The 27,072-nt window shown below is 41.5% G+C and overlaps 1 protein-coding gene across 2 annotated transcripts in view; it reads right to left on the bottom strand.

Moving 5' to 3' along the window:
• Positions 1–5,387: 5,387 nt before the first annotated feature.
• The window catches only part of wnt7bb (wingless-type MMTV integration site family, member 7Bb), a 43,206-nt gene continuing 21,521 nt past the window's right edge, over positions 5,388–27,072 (bottom strand). For both annotated transcript variants that reach the window (XM_015963948.3, XM_070550303.1), the window contains 2 exons: positions 11,972–12,243; positions 5,388–5,999 (listed from right to left, as the gene is read on the bottom strand). In XM_015963948.3, coding sequence (XP_015819434.1) covers positions 5,520–5,999; positions 11,972–12,243 — 752 coding nt within the window. In that variant the 3' untranslated portion in view covers positions 5,388–5,519. The remainder of the gene's footprint in view (positions 6,000–11,971; positions 12,244–27,072) is intronic.

Genomic DNA, 27,072 nt, shown 5'->3' on the forward strand with positions numbered 1-27,072 from the left:
AATACAGGCTAATATTAGAGGATTTACGGTATTTGAACCTCTATAAATATTTGAAACTTTGTTGGGGCTCAAAATGGCCCAGAAGCCCTGACAATTGGTCAAATACAACCCATGGTAAAGCCTTACCATGAAAAGATTGGTCTGAAACAAAAAGGTGAATTGGTCGTTTGAGCACAGACAACACACAGGCTACCCAGATGTGAGACAGGATCCCATACAGGGCCGGGCCGCACCGACCCAAATGTGAAACTCCTTCAGTACTCAAGATAATGCATTAAAACACCAGCAGGAAGCACTGCAGAGGAAACGTGTTGCTTCAGCAAAACAAGCTTTAACTTCTTTTTGCTTTTCAAGAGTAATCATGGCAATTTTTGTCTGTCTTGCTCAGTTTAGATGAAATCCTTGTGGTCTGGTGCATGTCTGCCTCGGAGAAAAGACTCTTCTTCCTAATGCCAAAAAGCTCTGAAGATCACATCTACATAACTGCAGAAAGCTGTTGCACGCTCTCGACAAAGATAATACGTTTAATCTTTCCTCATGATCATATTTACAGTTTATTATGACCTTATGGCAGCTTTAGAAGAAGTCACACACAAAACATCTGTTTTCCTCTGTAATCATTTTGATTACAAAATATTAGTTGGAAACAAATGGATTCCTTTTTCTCGGTGCGGGGCATGATGTGGGAGAAATGACGGGGTTCCGGTCCCCTGGGCTTCAGACAACTAACAAAACACATCTTACTTCTGCTCTGCTGCCCGCCCACAATGCTTTTCACATACAGGACGGGTCCAGCTAAAGGATGGAAGAGCATGGCTCTTTCACAGAATCCCTTCATAGAAAGAGTTGGACAAAGACTCTGGCGAGGAGAAAAGGGAAATAAGTTATTTTATAGTTCCTTTAAATACGGGACTACTGGAAATTCCACGAAAGCCCAAGCACGATCAAATCAGGAGTTAATTATTATCGACCCCATTTTGAGCTCCAACAGTCTATCCTAGAGCCCCACTTTGCACCAGGCACCAATTCCCTACGACAGCTGCTCCTGTTTATAATGTATACTCGCTCTATCTCCAAAGCGCACACTCAATTAGCTCCTCTTCTAAATAACTGCTCTATTCACTCAGTTTCCGGCTAAGCAATCACCTCCTTTCATCGAGCCACCCCATCCATCTCAGAACACCCCCCACTGAAAAACTGTGCCCTTGTCTGTGTCCATAAACAGGACACACACTGAGACACTTCCTATTCACATCAGATCATTTGCATGAAGGTCCTCTTCTCATTAGGTTTCTCCCAACAGCTCTGCCAAAGCAGAGAACACCAGACTCTGAAGGGCTCAGATGGTTTTTATCTCCCAGCCTTGCAGTAAAAGCCCTTATTTAGTTCATCTTTAACAGCTGATGCTAAAGTTTTTCATTTCTGCTCATAAACAGAAAACATCTCTTCTGATCATCTGTCAGGAGATTCTTGTTTGAGTGAGAATGTATCGCCCTTATTCCCAGAAGTTTATGGTTCATTCTAGTTTTTAGTTTTTGAGATTCTGATCACATCTTTCTCAACACGCTGAGATGAAGCTCCTTTATGTGAGAAAAGGAGGAGAATGTCTCAATGGAACCAACGCAGGCCCACAAACTGAACACGAGATGTTAGCTTGTTACCAACATGTGCAGAATTACATCACAGTCAAATCACATCTATTTATTTTGTTTTGATTTTAATGATTAAAGTGTTTTCCAACTCTGTGTGTGTGTGTGTGTGTGTGTGTGTGTGTGTGTGTGTGTGTGTGTGTGTGTGTGTGTGTGTGTGTGTGTGTGTGTGTGTGTGTGTGTGTGTGTGTGTGTGCGCGCGTGTGTCCTCCATCAATGGTTGAAGTAAATGTTAATAAGTCGCTACAAGCAGCTGAGCTCCCGATAGCGGCGGTCTTGTACCAACATGTAAAAGTAATAAAGAATGTGGATTTGTTGCTTAACGGTTCGAGGAGAAGCTTGTGTTTGTTTCACTAAACAATTCGTCATTAAATCAAAGCAACGTCAGTTTTTTTAAACGTGGACAGAAATGTGCCTCCTTGTCAAAGCAGAAAAGTCTTTACTGAAGCATCTCCATAAGTGCGTTTATGTTTTTCATCCACTTTAATGAGGAATATGAGTGCAAGGATGAAAAAGGCTTGCGTTGTGAACAAGTTACTTCACTCCAAAAATATGTTACCTTTATTAAACTTGTCTTCTCTGTAAAAAAAATTGTCAACGTGAATTAAGCTACGGTAAAGAAAAAAGCTTTCGGTTTAGGAACTGTGTGCCCCACATGAGCTGTTTCAAAATGTCCCTTATTGTGACGCCCCATGAGGAATACCAGCAAAGCTGTGGAGGTGAAGGAGCAGCGGCTCTACTCTGAGCCCCGCCTCAGTATCGGATCTTCTCATATGACAGCAGCCTATCTGGGGATGGGTGGAATGGCCATCTCCAACTTATTTTCCTCTGGGACTTGTTTTGAACTAAGAACTTCGTGAACATGTTTTAGATTGATCATAAAAAGTTGCATGTCCCCTTTAAATCAACGAAAACTTACAGAGTGAACAAAATGTTGTTTAAACTTAATGTGGTGATTCAGATTTTCATGATGCAGCTTTCTGAGAAAATATTTTACCTACTTCGAAATTGAAAAACCTCCGTTTGGAGCAACCGGTTTGTTCTGATTGAGACTGACGAGCTAACAGTTTGTGGAGCCTGTTTTAAACAACTGTCACTAAAAAGCTTTAATCTCAGAAATTTCCTAGCTGTTATGTATGCTAATGTTTCATAAATGTCTACACTGCAGTGTTGTGAGTTTTCATGAGCCCATAGAATTACCATATTATCCTGATTCTGCAGCTGAGCATCAACAGTGATGCTCATAACCATTTAGAGGTGTTTAAACTGTTATGCTGCTGGATTAAAAAGCAGGAATGTGACCCGTTGTTGGGAACCAGGGAGCAGAGAAAATAATCCTGACACCATTTAAACCGTTCGTCTGAAATGTGTTCAAATACAACCTGTTAAAACCGTCATTTCTTTCATTTATCCGAGTAAAAACATGACATTTTCAGATAGCACATGAAAAAGAAACGTGCTAATATTAAGAACATTAGTCTCAGTATAGCCTCATGTTCCCGTGGCAAAGAAGCGCTGTCCTCGGCGCTCAGGTCTGCTGAGCAGGATGCCGTTGCACGCTGGTGGGACGCAGAGCCCGCAGCAGCAGTGCTGTTATTTTTTTAGCTTTTGTGAGACAGGCAGAAATTTGCTTTTGAGCATCATTTTTGTCCAGTCTCGTCAAAGAAAAGTCTCGCCCGTCTCATCATGTTTTAGTCACTAAAACGCTATTTTTAGCTAGTCAGCATCTTGTTTTCATTATGGGAAAGAGCGGCATCAACGAAGTCCTCTAGTCATTGTCGTTGTTGACAAAAACAACACTTCCAGGCTCCGCCATGATGCCAAAAGAAAAAGCTAAATTGTTCCTTTTCTTTTTGTGCTTGACTAAAACTATAACAACACAAACTGACAGGAAGAATAACCAATCGGAAAACGGAATAGGCAGGACTACAGGAAAAAATAACCAGAGTCCAGATCTGGAATTACCGCTAACCGACGTCTATGCCGGTAACAGTTTATGTCTAATTTCTACGGCTGGGAGGAAAAGCATTAAAACCTTTTTCTTGGTGAGTACACATGCGGGGTTTCCCCTGGTTGTAAACGTGTTGTGGTGGTAGGGAGGAGGGAGGAGGAGCAGGCGGAGCAGGGGAGGGATTGTGGAGCTGAACTAAAGTGAACGCGTGGAGCGGCATTTCAGGCTGTTCTAGTGGTGCTTCCCTTTAAAGAAGTTAAAAATGATTTTACTGGAAGAAAATACTTTTAGTCGACTAAAATGAGAATAAAATAAAAAGAAACTGGACGAGCAAATCGTGACTAAAACTCTTTAGAATTTTAGTCAAAAAACTAAAACTAAATCAAGACGGCTTCAAACCGAGGCTATTGGACAAGTACTATGACAAAACTACAGCTCCCAGAATGCATTGGGGCTAGTGCAAACATCCCATAGTCTTCTGACTGATGCTCCTTCGTTTTTGTCACTTTTTATGGTCTTTTTAGCTAATCCCAAATATAAATGAACTTGGGAAAAAGAAAAATATGGAAGAAGTGACTCAATTGTTACTTCAAACGTGTCATGTTTTTCTTTAGTCTTAAGATTTAGTCCAGATTATTTGTATCTGGTCATTTGTAGCTTTAATGGCCTGTGTAAAAACCTTTTCACTGGAAAAATGAATTAAAAAATACTATTACCGTCTTATTCAAATAATGTAACGATGAGTAAATTATTAATATTTGGGTAATGAAAAAATATTTCTTAAGAGAATATTTAAATTTCAATATTGAATATTGAATTCTGAATCTGTGACCTGCAGGCTTAACTGTAGTTAATATATCTGAATCAAAACATCAAATTGTGAAGGTTGACCAGTTATGTCTGGATAAAAAATGTGATTAGGACTCAACACAGCCAGCGTAGTTTAAAAGTTCATGTTTAATAACTTGAGGAAGGATTTCTGCAGATGAATCGGTTGTTGTTGCAGACCCATCCAGACAGGTGAGTGGATTAGGTGAGATGAGATGTCCCGTAAAGATGTATTTTACTACCAACACATCAGCAGCATTAGAAGCTTTTTACCCTTCCCTGTCACTAAAGAACAGATAAAGTGTGTTATGGGATCCTCCAGACAACTTCTAGTAGACACACATTTTAGTCGAGTCACCAAACTGTATTTGTCTTTACATTTAGTACAAAAAACAGACATCTCTACCCGTTAGTGCTTTGTTTTAAAGATACTATAACATAAATAGACAATTTATTTTCAGTGTTCAGAACAGACAGTTCCAGTGTTACTGGAAAACCAACATTCTCCGCCGTATTCCAGTTGGCAGCAGAGGGTTTTATAGAGTTCTCCACTCAAACTTTGGCGCAACACAACGTGCCGCCATTACACAATGTTCTCGTCTACACCTCAAACTCAGGCCTCAGCCAATCTCGAGGGTGTTTGTCAACATTTACGTAGGAGTTCCCCTTTAGTGAGAACACAAGAGGATTTACAAACGTTTGCCACCATGTTTGTCACCTTAAGTCAGCTGCTGTCATTGTTTTTGTTTTGTTTGTTGTTATTCCCACGTTCCTCTGGGATCCTGTCCATGCAAATCTCAAATAATGCAAAAATCTACTCCAAACTTAGCTGTGGATGCATCCGTTCATCATCACGATCTCTATGTGACAATAAAGTTCTGGGCTGTTGTCTACTGGTAATTAGCAATTACTTTCTGAGAAGCAATTAGATAAGATTCTGCTGTGCAAAACAATGCCATGAAGAGCTGATAGTGTCAATTCCACTTTTTCAATCTTCAACATCTCTCTGGTCCAAGACCCAACAGTCAGGGCGTCCTCATCCAGCTACTCCGTGGTGCCACACCTCCTGAAAATAGGAGTCTCCCGCAGCCTTATTTGCAGGTAAACACCTCCGTCCTCTCACTGCACGTGTTGCATTTTACGAAGCAGCACCATTGGAATTTACAGTTGCATTGCCACACTTTGGTGTACTGGTGAGTGTTGTACCCTCGACCGCAGCACATAAGGTCACAGCCGTCCGTGTGTGGTGAGGTGCGGTTGCAAAGGCGTCCCTGGGTGCCAACGCTCCCCGTGGCTGCGTCCTCCTCACAGTAGTTGGGTGACCTCTCAATGTAAACGAGGTCCGTCTCCATGGGCTTTCGGTAGCCCTGTGTCTGCTTCACCTTGAGGTGGGTGGGCTGGCGCAGTCGGCTCGCCCGGACGACCTCCACGTGCACCGCTTCGTTGTATTTTTCCTTAAGTAGGTAGCCGATCTCTCGGAACTTTGGGAGTGTAGTCCAGCATGTCTTGGTGGTGCAGGAGCCTGAAACGCCATGACACTTGCACTCCAGCTTCATCCGCTCTTCTAGGACCTGTCAACAGACACAGGAAATAAAAGAACTGCGGCACACATGTTCATATAAATAATGTTCTCCTTGGCTACAGATTCTCTTTATATCTACGGATAAATTAAATTAAGATTGCAAACAAAATGTCACGCCAACATAATAATACAGACAGACAGACAGACAGACAGACAGACAGACAGACAGACAGACAGACAGACAGACAGACAGACAGACAGACAGACAGACAGACAGACAGACAGACAGATAGATAGATAGATAGATAGATAGATAGATAGATAGCTAGATAGATATAGAACAAGCATGTGGATCTTAATCGACTCAGATTATCTACAAATCCCAGATCTATTGTGACAGATTAACTTTTGATGCACCAGAGAACCCAGTAATTAAGCTTTCTTAACAAACTTCTAATAAAATGCTTTAGGCACATTTAGACTTTGTGTTTATGTGCATTTAAAAACAAAATTATTCTCTCTGCTCCCTGTAATTGATGCTTATGCTGTTCACTTGCTGCCTCGGGCTCTTTTCCAGACACCATTAGTCTGGATCATTGCAGATCTCAGTGAAATAGACAAATCCAAACATATCAGGATTTTCCACCACCCTCTGCATGCAGTAGCATGCTCTGAGACAAGGTAGACTGTAGGTACTGGTAATAATCTATCCTGTAATTTTCTCCTCTCTTCTTCAAACCACATCAGTCTCACAGGAAAAATAAACACGGCTTTCTTAGGAGCCATCAATTTCATTTGGGATGATTTAAATTTAGAAAACTGTGTTAAATGTGCAACTGAAGACAAAGACCAGCTCAGTGTGCAACTAGAGCAGGACATTTGAGGATTATGTGATTCCTTAAATAGTAGACTGGTAATTAAAGATAAGCCAGTTTACTGAATGCCACAGGAGAGGATTTATAGTCTGGAATTGTTTTAAATGAGGTGCATTAAAAACAAGCAGTGAAGCACAAATGTCTTCTGTTAACATCTCTAACCCCGGCTGCCCACTGGAAGCATCAGCAGTGCAGAACAGCAGCAAACCGGCTTACTCGTGACAATCACCGCCCTCCAGTGCACACGGGAGAGTCTCAGCCAGCGAAGCGGCTTCTCTGCCGTGCTACTTGCTCGACTCGCGAGATCACTAAACCCCTCGAGACCTCAAAGTTTCTTTGTGCAATGCGCCATTAATCCAAAAAGAAGGAAATCCCGTTTTGCACCGCTGTTTAATGTCATATATGATGTTGTTCCTCTTCACAGTCGAGATTAAAGCCACAAAAAACACACCACTGCATTTCTGGAAAGATGCTGTGAGTAAATAAGCCGTTAGGTCACACGAAAGCTTCATATACACGGAATTGCATTGCTGCTGTACTTTTATTTTGAAAATCACCATGAATTTTACACTGAAACCGTGTGTGATATCTTGTCTAGCCCTATGTTAACTTTTGACCCCAGAAGCAGCTCGCTGAAAATGTACAGCCCGACCCTAACTTTAGCGGTGTGGAGCGCCGCTTCTGGGACGCGTCTAAAACCTGCTGCATCACGACCGCTTTGTGACACTCCATAAACTATAATAGATTCTATTTGAAACAGTGACTTTCCGCTGGCGTTCCGCGCCGCTGATGCTTCCAGTGTGCTGCAGGGGTAATGGTCTGACACAAGGCCTTTAGCCCGGTTACGACCCCTCCAGTTGCTTGAAGCAAAATTGTGTTTATGTTGTAAAGTAAGATGTTGGTTCCTCGTGCAGCCTTTTTCCTGGCGCATGTCCCGAGGCACAAGTCATTGCTTCTATCCAACACTTACGAGCATTCACAAGTGATGCTCGGTATCTTTGTCAGTCATGTCTATGCACCAGTGTGGTCAGAGTTTCCCCGTTTGAAGACTTTTGATTGAAAAAACATGAGTTTCCCTGAATGCTGAAAAAACAACAAAAAATTAAAAAAAAAGAACGCCAGGGTCAGCTGTCAGCTTCGCCGCGGATGTTGATTCAGAGAGAGGATTTCCAAAAATGCACAGCGCACAAACCACAAGGAATGCCTGGCATAAGGAGCCTGACAGATGCATGGAAACATTTACTTAAACTATGTCCATCAAAGCCTCTGATCTGTTACTGATTAGTCCAATACGACCCGGTTCTCATCTGAAGATTGCTCGTCAGACACACACACACACACACACGCACGCACACACGCACACACGCACGCACACACACACACACGCACACACACACACACACACACACACACACACACACACACACACACACACACACACACACACACACTTCTAGATTTAAGGGATGTGGTGTTTCACTGGGTGTTGTTTTACACTGGGTTAGGGTAACAGAAGAAAATGGTATAATTATAGTCTTTTGTTTTAATGATGGCTCATATTAGAGATTGGAAAACAAAATCTCAGCTGCATCCCATCTGAGACCCAATTCCTTTCCTCATCACGACCAGAATATTATTTTCCTGCTCATTTGCAATAAATTCAGAAGTGATGACATGGTTTATGATCCCGCATTCTGTTGCGCATGACGCCACCTGATGCAGAAGGTCTACACGATCTATCATGTTTAATAAGAACCAATCTTTATCACGAACTAATGCAGATTGTAGTTGGATGGCTGACCCTACAAGAATCCTTCCAAGAAGCATCAGATGTCCCCCTCTCGACTGGCCTTGCAAAGCCTCAGTTAGATCTTCAGGCATGCACTAAGAAAGCATCACTCTTGCAAGAGGGGGCATAAAACCCTCGTGAGTTAGGTTGTGGTGGTTCACCATCGTGGTCCTGGGTGGAGCATATAGGAGTGCTGTGGCAGAAAATCCTTCATCTGGGCCTGGAACGGCCTGATAGTCAAGAATTTGAAACAGGGCCGACAAGACTGGCCTCACTAGCACTACACCGGTCCCACCCCAAACACATCCCAGTCTTTGTTTTGTGCTCCATCTGATGGAATCTCTCTGCCTTAGATGCCCACACCCCGTTTAGAGGAAACTAGTCGAGAGGCTAAAGCTTTTAGAGGTTAAAGAGCTTTTGGTTGTGTGAATATAACAGAAAACGTAAAAAAAATGTCAGCTCGTGACAACTGGCATCACCATCTCTATAACAACACAACAGGTTGTTCTAATAATGTGCAACTGCAGAAAGAGTGTAGGAGAATGACACTGGGATGTGGAACTGAGGAGCAAACCTCTTTGGAAGGTGAATTGTTGGATTTGGCTGGAGTATTTATTTATTTATTTTTGCATCAGCCTCTAACAGGATCATAACTAGTGTAGTTAGTTTTGATCCTTTGAAATAATTATAACACATTTTACCATCTGCTATGATAAATATAAACAATGAGATTTTTCTTACGTGCATTTCTATTTTTGTTTGAGGATTATGATTTCATCTTTTCAAAATTATGATATCAGGACAAAAATGATACTTGACCGGCTTCTTCTCGACCAGAAAAGGGCAGCTTGCCAACTCCGTTCACTGGTGAGGGAAGGAGGGAGCGGGAGATCGACAGGCGGATTGGGGCACTGTCTGCAGTGATGCGGACGCTGAACCGGTCTGTTGTGGTGAAGAAGGAGCTGAGCCGGAAAGCATGACTCTCGATCTTCCTTCCAGTCCTCACCTATGGTCCTGAGCTTTGGGTGAGGACCAAAAGAACAAGATCACAGATACAAGCAGCCAAAATGAGTTTTCTCTGCGGGGTGGCTGGGCTCAGCCTTAGCGATAGGGTGAGGAGCTCGGACATTCAGGAGAGACTTGGAGTTGAGCCGCTGCTCCTCCGTATCGAGAGGAGTCAGTTGAGGTGGTTTGGGTATCTTGTTAGGAGGCCTCCTGGACACCTCCCCAAGGAGGTGTTTCAGGTATGTCCAGCTGGCCTGGTCGACCCAGGACACGTTGGAGAAAGTGCATCTCCGAAGTGGCCCAGGAGCGCCTTGGGGTCCCACCGGAGGAGCTGGTGGAGGTGGCTGGGAAGAGGATGGTCTGGAACTCCCTAGTTGGGATGCTGCCCCCGCGACCCGGATAGGTGGAAGAAGATGAGAATAATGCTTGAGTTTTGTTCAAATGCCTAATATGTCTGGGGAACTGTTCCTCTGGCTGCGGTTTAATGAGCTAAAGGTGTCTTCTAACTAGACGGTTACAATGAAACGTCCCCTGTCATTGGGGTTTGTGTGAGTCAATAGCGCTATTTCAGTTCAACCAGCCGTTTAATAAAAGTAGGATCAAAACCTTTAATTCCATATGTGTCGGCTAATAAGAGCAAAACTGAAGCCCGTTTATCTGGGGTTGTCTACCTTTTAAGTCCTTCTCAGAATGACTTACTCTAACCTGTGATACCCTCAGACAGAGGAGATGTTGGAGTTCCAGGGACCGGGCTGAGAACAACAACGCCAAGGCTGATGGTCCAGCATGCCAGCACCCTGGCATGCAGAGCACAGACCCCATCAGTCTGGAGTGTTAACACCGGCATTGTCAGCCTGCTTTCACACCCTGAATAGATGCATTCAGATGACTGGGACATGTTTTGGTATTGTGCAGACAACTGCAATAATTTCCTGTTCCTGACTTCTTTTTTCATAACTCCATGGTAGGAGCTGAAAAACTTGGGGATGGCTGTACACCATCCATCAGCTGCTGTTTCCCATACAAACGGAGCACGTCTGCAAATTGAATGAAATCCTTTTTTCATCATATCATCAGTCTTGTTGGTTTATATTTAATGCATTACATGAAAATATCCACACAACGTTCTGAGAGGACTAATAATAAATCATCATTCTGGCTCAAGCAAAGCTCATCTGTGACTGAGAACTCACGCCAACCTGCATCAGTGAACGAAAACACAAAGACCTACTGGCCACTACATTAGGCACACCTGTCCACGGGGTTAATAACACATGGCAGCAACTCATGCAATTGGGTTTACGTGTAGTAAAGATAACGTGAGGATTTAGGTGACTTTGAATTTGGTGTGGTTATGGTGTCAGATGGCTGTTCTGATCATCTGGGATTTGAACCCACAACCATCTATCTAGTTTACTGAGACAGGTCAGGAAAAAAAATCCACTGAAGAACATCCCTGGAGAGGAGATTTGTCAGACTGGTTCATGGAAATCAAAATTATTTTAGAAAAAAAATAAACTTCGGGGTTCAGCCAAGCGGAACCACCGCACGCTGAACCCTGAAGCAGCAGACGACCCGCCGGGCGTCACGCCCATCAGCCAAGAACAGGAAACTGAAACTGGGCTATTATTTAGAAATCTTCGGTTGTGCTGCGTAGGCCTTTGCTGTCATGTCAGATCATGAGTGTGTTGTTGGGATGTTCTGGGGCTCTTGGTGATCCAAAAGCTTTCTTCACATAGCTGGTACACTTTGTTCCTAAGCAGACTCAAATGACAGGGTCTACTGTCTAAAACGAATACTTTAAAAATTACACAATCTCTTCCATACACTAGAGTGCTGTTGAGGTTCAGATCCATCCATCTACCTCAGTAGGGTCACAGGGAGCCGGACAAGAGGCGGGGGACACTCTGGACAGGCTGACTGTCAATCACAGAGTGAACTGTAGACCAACAACCAGCAACACACTATCGCACGCCTAAGTAAACGTCACCACTCAGTGTGACATCCATATTTCTGGACAGAGTACACAAACACCAAGGGAAGAACATGCAAACTCTGCACAGGGAGGTTGCTGCAGGGATTTGAACCGGCATCTTTAGTGTTGCTTTGTGAAACAAAGACGACGTATTTAGCTAGAACAAAGCATGAGTGCAAAAACTAACAAAAAAAGTTTGGTGGACCTTTGCTCAGGCTAATCAGTTGATGGGTACAAAGACTAAATGATTGGGTTAAGTCATGTGCAGTATGACATTTTTGCTATCCCATTATTCTAGCATCTTCATTCAAGAGAACTCAATCTGAAAATAAAAACCCACATGTTGCAGAGCTTGAGGATCTGAGAAGGCTCCTCACCTTCCTGCCCGCCTCATTGTTGTGCAGGTTCATCAGGCGACGAGGAGTCTTTTTAATCTCACGGGCATCTACAAAGCGTCGTGAGAACTCGATACCGTACTTGATGTCAGCCGAGCAGCCGCCCCACTTCCAGCCCTCCTCCTGATTGTAATAGCCCTGCTTCTCCCGGTCACAGCCACACTGGCTCAGGTTGCCCTGGCTGCATGCCGCTGTGATGGCATGGGCCACCCCTGCTGCCGTGATGGCGTAGGTGAAAGCTGCTTCCCGGCTACCTGGAAGAAAGAAAAGATATGTTTGTTCCACATATTAACAATTAAATAACTTGTGGATGAAGTAAATACATGTAATGATTCAAGTCTATCTAAATGTTTGGATAATTTGCTGGTTTTCCCTCCTACTCGTAAAGAGCTCCTCCCCTGCACTTTGGTACAAATGTGGTTTCCATTTCTGACCACAGAGTCCGTAAGTCCGGTCTGTGAGCGAGCACAGCTAGAACTCCAGAACGAGGAGAGCTTTTCTAGGTGCTGTCCAAAGTGCTGAATTCCTCTGCGGGAGCACCTTGCTTGCTGCTCACAGTGAACATGGCTGAGGGCTGCAGGTCATCCTGTCGCTGACAGGAAAAGGAAACACAGATGTTTCTGAGCAGGATTCCATAGAAGGGCAGAAGTTGTGATCAGCAGTTAACACCATTAGTGTTTGTAACTAATGCAGTTTGGTCATTTAACCAAACGGTGACTTCTGTTTTAAATGTTTACGTCACTTTTTACAAACTGGGAACATTTTTCTTCTCTGGACTCATGTCTCTCAACCTGAATGCAAAATGCCATTTAAGGATTTAGAGAGGGAAAATTTCAATTTAATTCAATTCAATTCAATTCAATTCAAGGTTATTTATATAGCGCCAAATCACGACAAGAGTCGTCTCAAGGCACTTCACATAATAAACATTCCAATTTAGGTCTGTTCATTAAGCCAATCAGAAATAATGTTTCCTATTAAGGAACCCAGCAACTTGCATCAAGTCACTGACTTGATAATAATAATAACAATGCAAACATTTGTTTTCCTGCTGTTAAACCTGCAGCTTATTGATTTCTGTGGAAAGTTTAGTGAAAATGTGCATTTTATGATGGTGCAAAGGTTCTTTGCACTGATTTCGTTAAACCACCTGCCCTTATGGCAGCTGAGACCGCAGCGCCGTGCTGCTCATGTGGGGTTACAAATGCATCAGATGCAAATGTAAAGTTACTGAGGATCCTCAAGTAGAATGGCTAGGCTAACCTAAAGACATGTTTAAACTGCAAGAATAAAAAAGTTAATAAAGAAAGCAGAAATAAGCAGCTGAAAAAGGAAAGCTTAATTTTTGTCTTCAGAAACAAAATACAATTTTAATGCAGTCCTCATAGTAGGCTGGGGAGGTGGGGGGTGGGGGTGGGGGGGCAAACTTGCACATGTCAAACATAATCCACCAGTATGGCATGTTCAACAATGTTAGATTTTCTATGTAAAATATAAAAATAAAGGAAGTAGAGGGTTTTATAATCCAATAATCAGTCCCACCATAGATATTACACAGTAGAAGTGACATTTTTTTTTATTATTTAACAATTCAAATGGGGACAAATCAAAAATAATGATTATCTTTAATATAGCAGTACAATATAATTAACCCTCCCACTGTCTTTATGGGTGACCCCGAGAGGAAAGTTGACCATTGAACAGGATTGATGGTTTATCCCTTGAGGTCCACGTGGCGGGGATGATGTGGTGCTCACTCCTCACCCCTGCCACATGGACCCAAGGGATAAACCATCAATCCTGCTCAGTGGTCCACTTTCCTCTCGTGGTCACACCCATTAGGACAGTGGGAGGGTTAAGGAAGCTATGGCTGAAACTTTGTGGATTAGAGCTGCAAGAAACATAAAAAATGACATTATTGTGGAAGAGACTAAATATGGCTGATAATAACCTTTCATTTGTTTACCACCTTTGTCAACATGTTCTGAGCTTGAAGCCCATGAGAGTCACTTCAGCAGTTTGAGTGACTGCTATTCAAGCAGTTCTGTGCAATACCAATGTTGCACACGCAATATGCAATGCATTGTGCAGCTAACATGCATTGCATTAGGAAATGATTAGATTAAAAATGTGTTAAAAATCATTCATAAAACTGTCTTTTAGGGATCTGTACCCTCAGCTACGAGGCAAGATCACATGTAGATTTCATGTATGTCTGTGAAATATGAGAGATGGATTTTAAATTACAAAGTGGTTGTGGGACTGCAAAAACTGAGAGAAACACTTGGCTACAAAGGCAAAAACCCTCTGTGTTCTCCACCGACATCTACAACGGCCTTGAGTTGAAAGCATCTCCTGTCCTACGGAGGGCCGTGGATGTTTAGAGCTCTGCTCTGCCTTGAAGGGGCAGTAATCTGGAAAGAGTCAGACATCAGAGTCACGGTTAGCCACAAAACATTTAGTCTCCAGCCTGTGGAGAGCAACGCTTCCAAAGTCCTTTAATGTGTGTTGTTTTATGTGTTAATGACTTGTTTTGTACTAGGTAAAGTGCTTTTTATCCTCAGCTCTTTGGAGGACTAAACACTCCTTGATAATTTGTTAAAACTACCACAGTTCTCAGGAAAACTACACTTAGAAGTTCTTCAGAGAACATTCAGATGGAGGAAAACTGCAGATCAAAACGTTGATAAAACATCCCAGAGTACAATCTAAAAGACCACAGAAAAAGGCTGCATGGTGGCGCAGTGGTTAGCACTGTTGCCTCGCAGCACGAAGGTCGCATGTTCAAAACTCGGCTGTAGCCTTTCTACGTGGAGTTGCGTGTTCTCCCCATGCATGCGTGGGTTTCCTCCGGGTACTCCGGTTTCCCCCACAGATCACAACATGCCCTATAGGTTATAAATTGTAAGTCGCTTTGGATAAAAGCGTCTGCCAAATAAATAAACATAATAATAATAAAATAATAAAAGCTCGTACTGGATTAACATTTAGGTGCCATCATAAAAAAGCCTACATGTTTATGTTTATGTGCTTAGCAGACGCTTTTACCCAAAGCGACTTACAATTTTTTTTTTACCTACATGAAGAACACACCATGCCAAGCTTTTCTTACACATAAATAAGGAAAATTCAAGTATTTCTATGTAAAGTTTATAAATAATTACTTTGCCTTCAGGCACAAACTTCTTACAGGAACTTTATTTTAGAAAGTCATTTAATTTGCACGCTGATAATTATATTGTGTTTATGATGCAATTTGCAGCTGCTTTCTATTTCATTTCCTCCTCAGCAGGACTTTTTACACCTTTTATTCTTGTCTCAGGGGAGCTTTTTGGTTTTCGCCCAGAGCTACTGTTAATTTCCTCTCCTGGGATTGCTCTCCAGCTGCAGCCACAGGTTTGCCCAGCGGGGACTGACTCACTACCACTTGCTTTTTTTGGTGAGCAGCAGCAGAGATGTACCCCATCAGCCTGTGGTAAGAATTAGCTGCCCCCACCTCACACGTGCACACACACACACACACGCACGCACACACACACACACACACGCACACACACACACACACACACACACACACACACACACACACACACACACACACACACATGTAAGCATGCATCAAGTAAGTGGCTGGCCACATAATAAAAATACACTACATGCTTATAGTTCCCTCCACCCTCACTCACTCTCTCTCTCTCACACACACACACACACACACACACACACACACACACACACACACACACACACACACACACACACACACGTTTGCACATAACACACAAAGTGAGCGTCGCTGTAATGTTTTCAACAGAATAAAGGTAGTTTCCAGAGAAAGGGTGGTTCCCTTGGCCGTGCAGTCCAAGAACCATTTCCTGTCCCAATGAGCTGTGCTGTTTACGGGAGAGAGGAGGATGATGATGATGATGAGGCTTGTACTGGTTGTTACCCCCGATGGGTCTGGCATTGGTCATAATAAAAGCCAATTCCACACACCGATGATGCTTTGATATTTAAAAGATATTTTGGCCATTCTGAATGTTGCTTTGTAAGATGTAAACACTGATGAGCCTACCCATGATGACATCTTTTCTCATGAGATATAGAGGCGATATCCAAACAGACTGATGAGCCAATCGTTAATCTGAGAGCAACCAAAAAGAAAATGTACTGCTGCTTTCTTAAATAAATAAATAATTAAATAAAAACCTTTGCAGCAGTTTTTGCAGCAATCTTTATAAAACCTTTGCACTCTTAAGTTTTGTGTTACGAAATTCCTGAAAAACCTTCTAGACGCACTGGAAATGCTCAGCTTTGCTGCTGCTGGTTACATTTGTGATGAAATCCCTGAAATTGGAGGCATGGTGACACAGTTGGTAGTAATATTGCGTCGCAGCACGAAGGTTGTCAGTTGAAATCCGAGTGCGGCCTTTCTCCGTGGAATTTGCAGGTGTGCATGGGTTTTCTCTGGGCAATCTGGCTTCTCCTCATAGACCAAAAGCCTGCAAGTCCAATTGGTTAATAAACATCAGCTCCCCGTGACCTCTACTGAGGGTGAAGCAGTCAAAGGTCAACTTTACTCATATTTTAATGCATTTGCACTGGTCTCTATAGGAATGAATGCTTTGTAAGTTTTACTCTGGGGAAAAGCCCCAGTGCACCTGTTTCCCTCTTATTTCCATGGACATCTCTCCTCTGACTGGCTAACAGCAACGTGACTCTACCACTCACTCCATTTGCTCTGCAACGCTGATGCTTTATCTCCACAGATAACACAAGCCTAGAGGAGTTCTGCTGTGTGGTGGAGTTGCTAATGCTAACAGTTAGCTCTTTCTACCCGAGACGTTCTCTGCTGGGATGCTAAATCTACAACAACCTTCCTGTCATGAGTCAAGATGGGTGAGTCCATGAATGTTAACTCATTCACTGCCAATGACGACTAAAGTCGTCAATTGCATTTTTTTACTGTGTGGGCATCGGAACGAGCCCCCGCACCGTGAGAACAAACATCTCAGCTCTAAAGCCGATCTCCATCTGCATACGTCACGCGTCACATGATCAGGAAGCAGAAATCCATGTTTTAGGAGATTGTTTGGGGCCGTTCCTGTAAAAAAAAAGTGAGGCGTGAACCAGAAAAGCTTCTGCCGATCACAATTCAACAACGGATTATGAAAGAACGGATAACGCTCGAAACGGGCAGATTCTTCCTGATGTAAGAGGTGAGTCTCCGCTTTGTTTTGGTTGTTTTGGCGTCGACATCATCCTAGCGCGCAATGTTCTGGGACTCTTTAAAAAAACAGTAAAAATGGCGGGAAACGCTGACAGCGAAGGGCTTTAGCGATCAGGAAATGGCTGGCAGGGAATGAGTTAAGAGAAAGTGTGATGTACAGCTGTCAGGTTTTTTAAACCCTAGAATTTCAATGTATATTTTCTATTTGAAGCTAATGGTGGAGATAAGTGTAGGAGACTATTTTCATGTTCAGTCTGCATGAAAAACTCACAGTGACTGATTATAATCCAAAATAATCATGTTGTTTTCAGTGAAGTTGACCTTTAACATAATGAAAGAATGAACGGGTGACCCTGCAATGATGAACTCATGAGACATTCTTGTCAACTATGTGGGAGGTCATAGTACAAAAGTGGTGCTGGATTAACATCTGTATGGAATAAACATGCAGTTATTAAATTACTTAACTTTCGAGATTTATGGTAACAAAAAGTATGGATGACAAAAACGTATAACACGTCTCAAATGGTAGCAATCTAATTGGATCTCGGCACGTTTGATCCAGCTCTGAGTGTATCAGTTCTGCCAGAAGAAAATTCTATTTCTTCAAACAGAAACTATGCAGGAAGCAAATGTAAATAATAAGAAAGCCAATTTTTTATAACTTTATCAAGAAACACATTTTCAAAACAGCCACATCCCAGCTTTTAACTATATAAAAAAGCATGCTGTTCACAATAATGAAATCAAAAGGATCACAGCAGCACCCTTCAAATGGTTGCCTTTGGCATGTATGTAAACATTTTGTTACGTGCAGTAGGTCTCTAGTTTAATGGAAGTATTTTATAATATAGAAATTGCTAAATGTGTGACTTTCTATTTATATATGATAAAATTAGCAAATGTAGGTTCATCTTCATGAATGAGAAACATTTGATCTTCATGTCCATCCTGTTCTGGTCAGAGTCTTGTTGAGTCAGATTATTTAAAATAAATAAGGAAGTCATTAGTACTTGTTCAGTATGTGTTCAATACGTGTACAATACTGGATTTACATAGTATGTCTGAGTCCCTTAAATCATGCTGCACAGTTCTGGAACTCAAGTTTCATTTTTGTTTTTTTAGTGGTTGAATATAGCTTACTGCCTATGCGTGTATACATGTACCTTTGTTATAATAATAATAATAATTATTATTATTATTATTATTATTATTAGTAGTAGTAGTAGTAGTGTAGTTGCTGCTGTTCAAATTTCCTCACTGTGGGATCAATTAAATCTGTTCTATTCTATGCTAACATAAATGCTCTGAAAGTGTCTAAAATCAAAGATCACATGCTCCAAACGCATAAAATATATACACAACATCAAATCCCTTTAATGTGTCTGCAGAGTTATTACTCCTGTATCCTGCACTACTGCACTACTGGGCTGACATTTGGGGGAGTCAAAGCACCCATGAAAGCAAGAAAAATCCCTAAAGAGGCCGCTGGACCGGGAGTTCTGACAAGCCTCCAGGAGGAACCTCCCTGGGATAGCCTCACTAGCCGCCAGCGGAAAATTGGATTGACCAGAGAAACCTCAATGAATCTGGAAACGTCAGGAGAAAAAATAAGAATGGGGAGAATATTAAAACAGATGTTTAGTGGCAAGTGTCTTTTCTACCAGCTAATACAGGAAGCCTATCAGATCAGTTTTACTCAGAACAAAATGTTGTAAAACACGCTAGTCTGTGTAGCTGAAACCAGACGTACTGAAGGGTGTTGACTCAGTGTGCTTTGGCACACACATTAACTGACCACATCACTTTGGACAGCAGCCCCTGCTAGCATGCTGCTCTTCAACCATCTGCTGGAACTGCCCAGGACACAAAAAGAACCTCCCCTAAAATGGCAATCTGTGTTTATAGACAGAGGAAGGCATACTGCTGACCCAAACTTCATATGACACAGCAGAAGAGATTTACAACCAACACTACTATGCAGGCAGCACTGGTGTGTAGATGATGAGAACACAGCCGCTGACCTCAACAGGCCTCGGTTTCTTCGCTGATCACAGACCACGGTCAGGCTGTGCTGCTGACAGGAGAGGAAATGGGGAAAAGATATACTGACAGGATCTGGACAAAGGCTTGGCTTTGGAGGCCGCGGCTCGGTCCAAATAAACAAACAATCCTTAGGGTCAATCCTGCTGTGTATGTGAGTGTGTTTTTACAGCGTCGAGCCAAACGGACACCAAAAGCAACCCTGCAACATTTTAAACATTCATGCAGCTGGTGGAAATGTTGTGCTTATTTTTTTTTAGATTTGTTTTCCTTTTCTTGGCTTTTTTATGCTCAAACCACTCACAACCAGAAGCAAATTCTTGCTATCCTTAAAACACGATTCTGATTGTGACTCTTCAGGTTGCACAAGCACAAAAGAAGGCGTGCATCTTCAGCCAACAGCATTGGAGCATGCAAATGTTGAAATTTAAACAGCAAAGCTGAACAAAGCTGGCTTAATGATTGCTGAAATGGAGCAGGGAGGAGACCATGGAGGAGATGCAGCGCTACAGAAAATAGCAAATAAAATTAGTCTTTGCAACAAGGAAGCACAAACACGCGTACATGATTTTAAAAAGTCATCCCACTGAGAGGCCGGCAACATCCAGCAGGGCTGCTGAATTACCTCTGCACAGAACAAGCCTGCAGGTGGTGAAGCAGTGAAGGAGAAAGCTTTCTAAGGCCCACTCATCCCAAACATGCACTCACAGCCCCGGGACACAGGAGACTTAGATTGCATAAGAAATAACATCTCAGCTGTACACTTGGATTTCAAACTTTATATCCATCAAGCACAAGAACGCCCTGTTAAAGATAAGTGACAGCACAGTGAATAAAAGGAAAAATGTCACCCGCTGGTGGCCAGGAGCCTTTACACTGGACAAGTCCATCATAAATAAACAGTTTCTGCAGCCGGGCTTAAATGGATTAGAAGACACGTGTTGGTTTTGCTGCTTGTTGTCAGATGTTTCTATGGTTACTGAAGTGTAAATACAAGAACTTTTCACACCTTTTGACAACATTCAACTTATACAAAGAGCTAATATTTAAAACCTTGGCTTTCTTTTTAAGACCTGTGCAGTTTCTGTTTTGATGCTGTCAGTCATCTTCTGGTGCCCATCTGGTGCGGAAGGAAGCTGGTCCTTGCACAATCAAAGCTTGAACTCAGGTGGGTCTTTGGTGGTCCACCTGTCTATTCAGAACTGACCATGAGTTCTCAAAGAGATTCAGATCTAATGAAGTTTCCTGGTTCATTTAGACACTTATTTCTGAATGTAGAATTATGCCAGTGTGATGGAAAAGCTGTTGGTCATCACTACACTCTTAGATGGTTGGATGGAGTTCCTCTTGGAGGATATCTAGGTACTTTGTTTAGAGCTGCCCTTCTGTACACCAAGCAATCCTTCAAACCTATCCACCTTACTGTGGATACTGATGCACTCACACCTGCTTGTTGCCATTCTTGAGCATGGTGGTGATGACTGGATTCAACAGCTGGTTTGACTTAATAAATTTAAGATTCTGGTGTCGCTGGATTATCTCGGGTCCAGCAGATTGGGTGGAAATGTTGTTTTTCTTTTTGGGAAAAGGGTCTACAGGTCCATTTTATTGATACTTTTGAGTGTTTAATAATTATTTAAATCCCTTTTTAATTACATATATATTATTTTTCCAACATATAACCATATATGATAAATATCGTGATACAACTGTTTGTATTTTTTCATCGTAGTGTTGTATAAAATTCTTCATTATGAAAACTTTTAACAACAACAGTTTCTAAATGATAAAAAACAAACCCAGCTCCATGTACTCCCAATCCTCTTCTATGCCCTCTGGAATAACTCTGATGAGGAGACCATATATTAAATCAATCAAATCAGACATACTTTATTAATCCCAGAGGGAAACTGGAAACTACAAATGAAACTAAAGCAAACGTCGATACCGTACAACAGTTTGTATTATAATATTGTGGTGTTCCACAAACTAAACCCAGCTCCATGTCCTCCTTTTCCTCTCCTTTCTCATCTGGACAAACTGTGATGGTGGGTCCTTGTAGTTTTATAAACTACAAATTGCACTGAAGCAAACATCTTTGCTGTGAACTAAATTTACTGTGTATCGTCGTTCCTTTTGCCGTTCATTTTCAAACTGTTTATTTTTCCTACTCGTAAGTTGAAATTTCCAAGGAGAAAGTGAACGCACCATTAGCTATGTAAACAAAAACTAAACTGGCAAGCTAACGTTATCTTGAACAGTTTATTTAGCTGCTGGAGCAGATTAAGATGCCTCATCCTCAGATATTTATCGCTGGTTTCATCATCACCCAATAGCCCATCACATTTAGTGATGGGCCCAAACTTCAGAACGCTTCCTCTCTTTGTTTACAGCTCGCCCACAGTGACTGACGACGTTACGCTCTTGCGCATGGCACAAGTACCGAAACAAGGCACCGTTTCATGTGGCATGAATCGGTACTCAGTCGGTACTATGGAATTTGGTCTGTGCCTTAAAAAGTACCGAATTCGGTACTCATCCCTAGTGACAAGTAATCTTCTCTAAACTTTAGGCCATATGCCTGTACCTCAAACCTTCTTATCTTCCAAGGCTAAAGTGGGCATGAAAAGAACTAGTTTTTTATGCAATGAGTGTTTTCCTACTTCTTTTTATCATTTTTTTTTCAACTATGTACAAAAAATTGTAAGTCTCACTTTAGAAATGCAAAAGATCACGTTGCAGCTAACTCGGAACAGGAGAACAAACAGCTGCTAAGCAGTGTGTAAATATGAATATAATTCACTACAGAAAAAGGGGCTGTTATTTCGCATCACTGAACATTTAAAGTTATGACACCAAAAGGACTGAAAATAGGCTCTAACCAAAGGCCAGGCCGATGCTGGAACCGTGTTTCCAGGGCCCCAAGAAAAGGGAGAGAAAGCTGCAGGAAAACCCCGAGCTTTGTGTACCAATCACTGAACTGACTAATGCCTTCTCTACTACTGTTTTCCGTTCCGCTTTATGTACCGTTGCTATGAACATATGCTTCCAGCAAATTATAGACAAAGTTGTGGTCCGTGAGGTTTGCAGCTCGAGGAATTAGCACAGCCATGTTCCTGTACAATAAAATAATATTGTTTTACCAGAACAAGGCTGCACATTCTCTGAGAACGTGCATGACAGAGCCGAGGAAGTGACACGCTTTGGCATGGCTGCTAGCTGATGGGTCCCAAGTTTGATTCATATAAGGAGGGCTTTGAGCAGCAAATGTAAAGGAATTATGAGAGGATTTTGCATTGCCAGTTGTTGATGCTGCATTAAATGTTGAGAATTTAAGTAAGCCGCCTCCCAGGTACTGACATTTGTGCTGGCAGAAAACCTTTTTCAAAAGCATCTCTTTTTTTCTTCTTCACTGATCTCCCTGAGGAGGATATAAAGCCTTTTGAGTGAACGCTCAGACTTGCTAAAACAAGCATAAATCCTCCTTTCCTCCCTTTCATCCTAATAATGGCACCAAATCAGGACCTCACCTGTTCAGATCTAGAGAGTCGGCACGTACAAGGCAATCATCAAGTTCAAGCAGGGACAAAGTTGAGGATTTTCCTCAATTTCAGAAGGATTTGAATTTTCTCATCTTCTGAAGAAACACATTTACTGAGTTCTACACAGACACCACATCATGCTATTAGACAATATCATTATCCTCATCACTGTAATCAGCAAGTCACATATGCCACTGATTACATGTTTCCTTCCATATTACAAGAAAAACTCCTCCTTGGTAAAAAAAAAATCCTGATATGTATTATCTTCTTAAATGAAGTTCCAGGTTTCTTAACATCCTCTGTAGACTAGCGAACTTCATCACACACCGCCCTCACTTACTGGTGCCGGCAGCGGTGTGATTGTTGGCACATGTAAGAGTCCAGCAGCAGCCCTGCATGTAGAGAATACACCGATCGGCCTGGGATTGTGTGAGACAAAGCCTGCTGCAAGATTACAGTTGATCCTTTCACATCCTGTTTCCTCCTGCGTCTGACAGACACAGACGGACGCAGATCCCAACGATAACAGAGCTCTGCAGGGAGGTCAGGGGGTTGGTAGGGGCACAAATACACACACACACACACACACACACACACACACACACACACACACACTGTAACCCCAAATAAGTTCACTGAACTCAAAATTTATGAGGAAACTGATTACCTAATACTTTTTAAGTTAACTTATCTAAAAACTATAAGTTTACCATAACTTAAAAATATGACCTGAATAAAATCAAAGCATTTAGCTACCTATAACTTAGTACGTAAGCAACTTACAAAGTTTAATTTCACTAAACTCGCATATTTTATTTTATTTGAACTTTATTACATGTTTTTACTAACTTAAATATTATAACTTATATGAACTCTAAATTGACCTATTACACCCTAACCCAAATAAGTTGAATTTACTTAAAAATGACAATGTGGCAGGCTGGTGAAGGCAGTAACTAACACCTGATCATGACTCACAGACCCATAAATGCTAACAGCCAATGAAAGTGGAACACTCTAAATCAAGTCAAGAGCATCTGGTGTGAACAACCACAGTAATATTAACAATGGGTCGGCACAGCCGTACAGCATTACTTTGACCAACCTCCTCACTTATGGTGCCAACATGATACAAAAAGTAACACCACATCTGCAACACTGAACGAAATAATAACTGAGAACAACAATCATCCACAATAAGCATGCATAAACACCCCAAAATAGAGCAAAATAACTGAAAAAATGACTACCCACAATACACCTCCCCCACCAGTTGTTTATTGTTCCTGAAATCCAACTAAATTGCTAGTTTGTGGTTGTTTTTCTTGTAAATCCACAAATATTTAAAATAATATACAAGTCTGTTTATCAAACACACTTTAGGGTTGACGTGAAGATGAATGGAATAATATAAAAACATACATTAATAAATCAATCATTTTTGGTTAATTGATTGATTGATTATTTTATGTTTCTATATTATTCCATTTATTGATTAATTAAAGTTATTCTTACTTAGAAAATAAATGGTTCAGATTAATTAAAACATTTGAGTTCTATGTACTTAAAACAAGGAAAAAGTTGAACAAGCTCAACACATTTGAGTTCTAAAAACATTTTTTTTAAATTATAATACTCAATATATTTGATTATTTGAACTTTTGGCTATACAGTGCACTCATAAAGCCTGATTTATACTTATCTGTGAGCTCCGCAATGGAGAGACGCACACAGAGTGTCAGAAAGGTTTTCACATTCGAACTTCTGTTCAGGCAGCAGAGTGTTGCAAAGCAATTCCCCGCCAGGACAACAAAAGGTGTAGCGCTGTTCTGCGGTATCCTGCCACCATAACACTCATGTATCCGGTCCATGTTTATATATTTCTGAGACTTTTCAATATGTACAAATTTGTCCTTCATTCTCCTCCACCTTTTTATGCCGTCGCTACCTCTAAAAACCCCTCTTTTTCCCGTCGTCTCTGTCCATGTTTGCTCCGTATTTTGTACTCCTTCACTCACGGGTGAATAAATGTTCATATTTTCTGACTTTTTCCGCAACGTGTTCTTCAATCTGTTCTGGGTCTGCCGCTAAATACTGTTTTACTTTTAAATGAGGCAATGGCGGTGCTGGTGAGGAATTTACAGGAAGTGGTGTCCTGACCAATCACAAGCTTGTGTTCTCCATAACTTTCGACGGATGTTTAAAATTTTGGGCATGTGACACGTGAGCCTGTTGGAGAGCCCTTGCGTCCACACATGATGGCGTTGCGTGTCCGACGCAGATGAAGAAGTATAAATCAGGCTATTACGTTTGTTTCTCCCACACCCAGCAACTACATCACCACGTCCCAACCTGAACATTTTCTGCCTGGCACAGCTCATGAGGAAGGGAACATGGGCGTAGCAGGAGCCTCCGATGAGCGAGAAATCGAAGAGGAGTCAGAGAAGCTAGTTCAAAAAAGCAGTGGCTCAATAATCTGGCTCGTGTGGTTTTCACAAGGAGGACATCGAGCAAAATGCAATAATTTGCGAAACATCCTTTTGATGCTTTGCAAAATTGTGGCAAAAATACCTTAGAAACCACCATGTTTCACTCCATACTCACTGATATGAGTGAATACTGTGAGATCCAACCATGTTTGCCTTCACGGCTTCAATAACGCCACGTGAGCATAATCTGCTGCGTACTGATGGTTTTGTTGTCCTGAAATTAACACATTGAGATATATTTTTTCCTGAGCTATAAAGATGTACCATAATATGGTTCATGATAAGATAATCTCCCTAGTTGTGACTATTTAAATTATCTTACACAGATTATAAATATATTTGAAATAAATGTATGACATTTGGACGTGTAGCTTTGACTCTTAACAGTTCATATCATAAATATCAAGATACATGTCATGTATTATATTGAGGCAGCTTTGGGTGCCTGTCCCCTACCCCTAGCCAGAGGTAAAGTCTTTCCTTCTCCTGGCCACAATGGACACTTGATTCTAATTGCACATAAATAAAGCTCTTCTTTTCATTATAAATTGCATTTTGCATGGTTTAATTTTTTCGTATGCATTATTACACCAGAATTTACTTTGGCATCCAGTGTGGGCTGCCAACTAAGTACTTCATAGTGCAGGGAAACACATTTTCCCTCTGCACATTAGGGATGTGAATCTCCACCACTGGGGCCAAATTGTTTGTATCTCGATGCACTACCAGCGATACGATACATTAACAATCTGGTGAAACCCTATGCCGATATGATTTATCCCTGCTCACAATTCATCAATGATTTGAAAAAGATTTCGGATTTGATTCAATTTATGATGCGAATTGAAATGATTTAACACATTAAAAATAAATGACAAGCCCACATCTGGTTTTTAAACATCATCACAATAGTTCTCCTTCTCCTCTATAAAGGACGTATTTGATCTTCTGTTGTTTTTGAGTAATCAATACATTCAACATTTAAAACAAATACACTTCATCAGTGATGTTCAATAATTTTCTGATTCTGTTGGTTTCTTTTTCTGAGCAGAGTGACTGTCTAAACATTAATTCTACACCTTTATTTGAACACAGGATTGTGGTAATAATAATAATAATAAATAATAATTATTATATATATATATATATATATGTGTGTGTGTGTGTGTGTGTGTGTGTGTGTGTGTGTGTGTGTGTGTGTGTATTTCTAAATATTGTAATGGTCCACATATTAAAAGCTGTTTTGACCTAATGTTACTGTTCTTTTAAGAGAAAAGTGAATGCTGGAGATGCAAAGAGATTTGGGTTTATCTCAGCTGTTTATTGGATTTCTCTAAACCACTGTTAAGGGCAAAATGCCATTATGTCTGGAGTTTATTAGATATTGTCCCAATATTGTCCCACTGCGGCTACGCTAGGTTCCGCTAAAAGAAAATGGTGATGTGTTTGATGGACCTCAAAAGACAAAGACATAGCAGGTAAACTATGAAGTAGTTGATATAACCATGGCTTTACCAATGAGAGACACGCATGGAAAGATACATTGCGATATAGCCGTCAGTTGTAACTGATGCAACCTGAAGCTACCACTGCAGCCGCATCATTAACATGATTAATGAACCACTGGTTCAGACTGGTGAATATCTCCATCCCTACTGCACATTTGACAATAAAACTATCAATGCATGATTCCTCCCCACTTTATAAATCACACCCTTCCTAAAATCAAGTGCAGGACTTTTTGGATTATAGCACGTCTCCTACACACCTGAATTC

The sequence above is a fragment of the Nothobranchius furzeri genome, chromosome 4, assembly GCF_043380555.1.
Source record: "Nothobranchius furzeri strain GRZ-AD chromosome 4, NfurGRZ-RIMD1, whole genome shotgun sequence".
Classification (NCBI taxonomy): domain Eukaryota; kingdom Metazoa; phylum Chordata; class Actinopteri; order Cyprinodontiformes; family Nothobranchiidae; genus Nothobranchius; species Nothobranchius furzeri.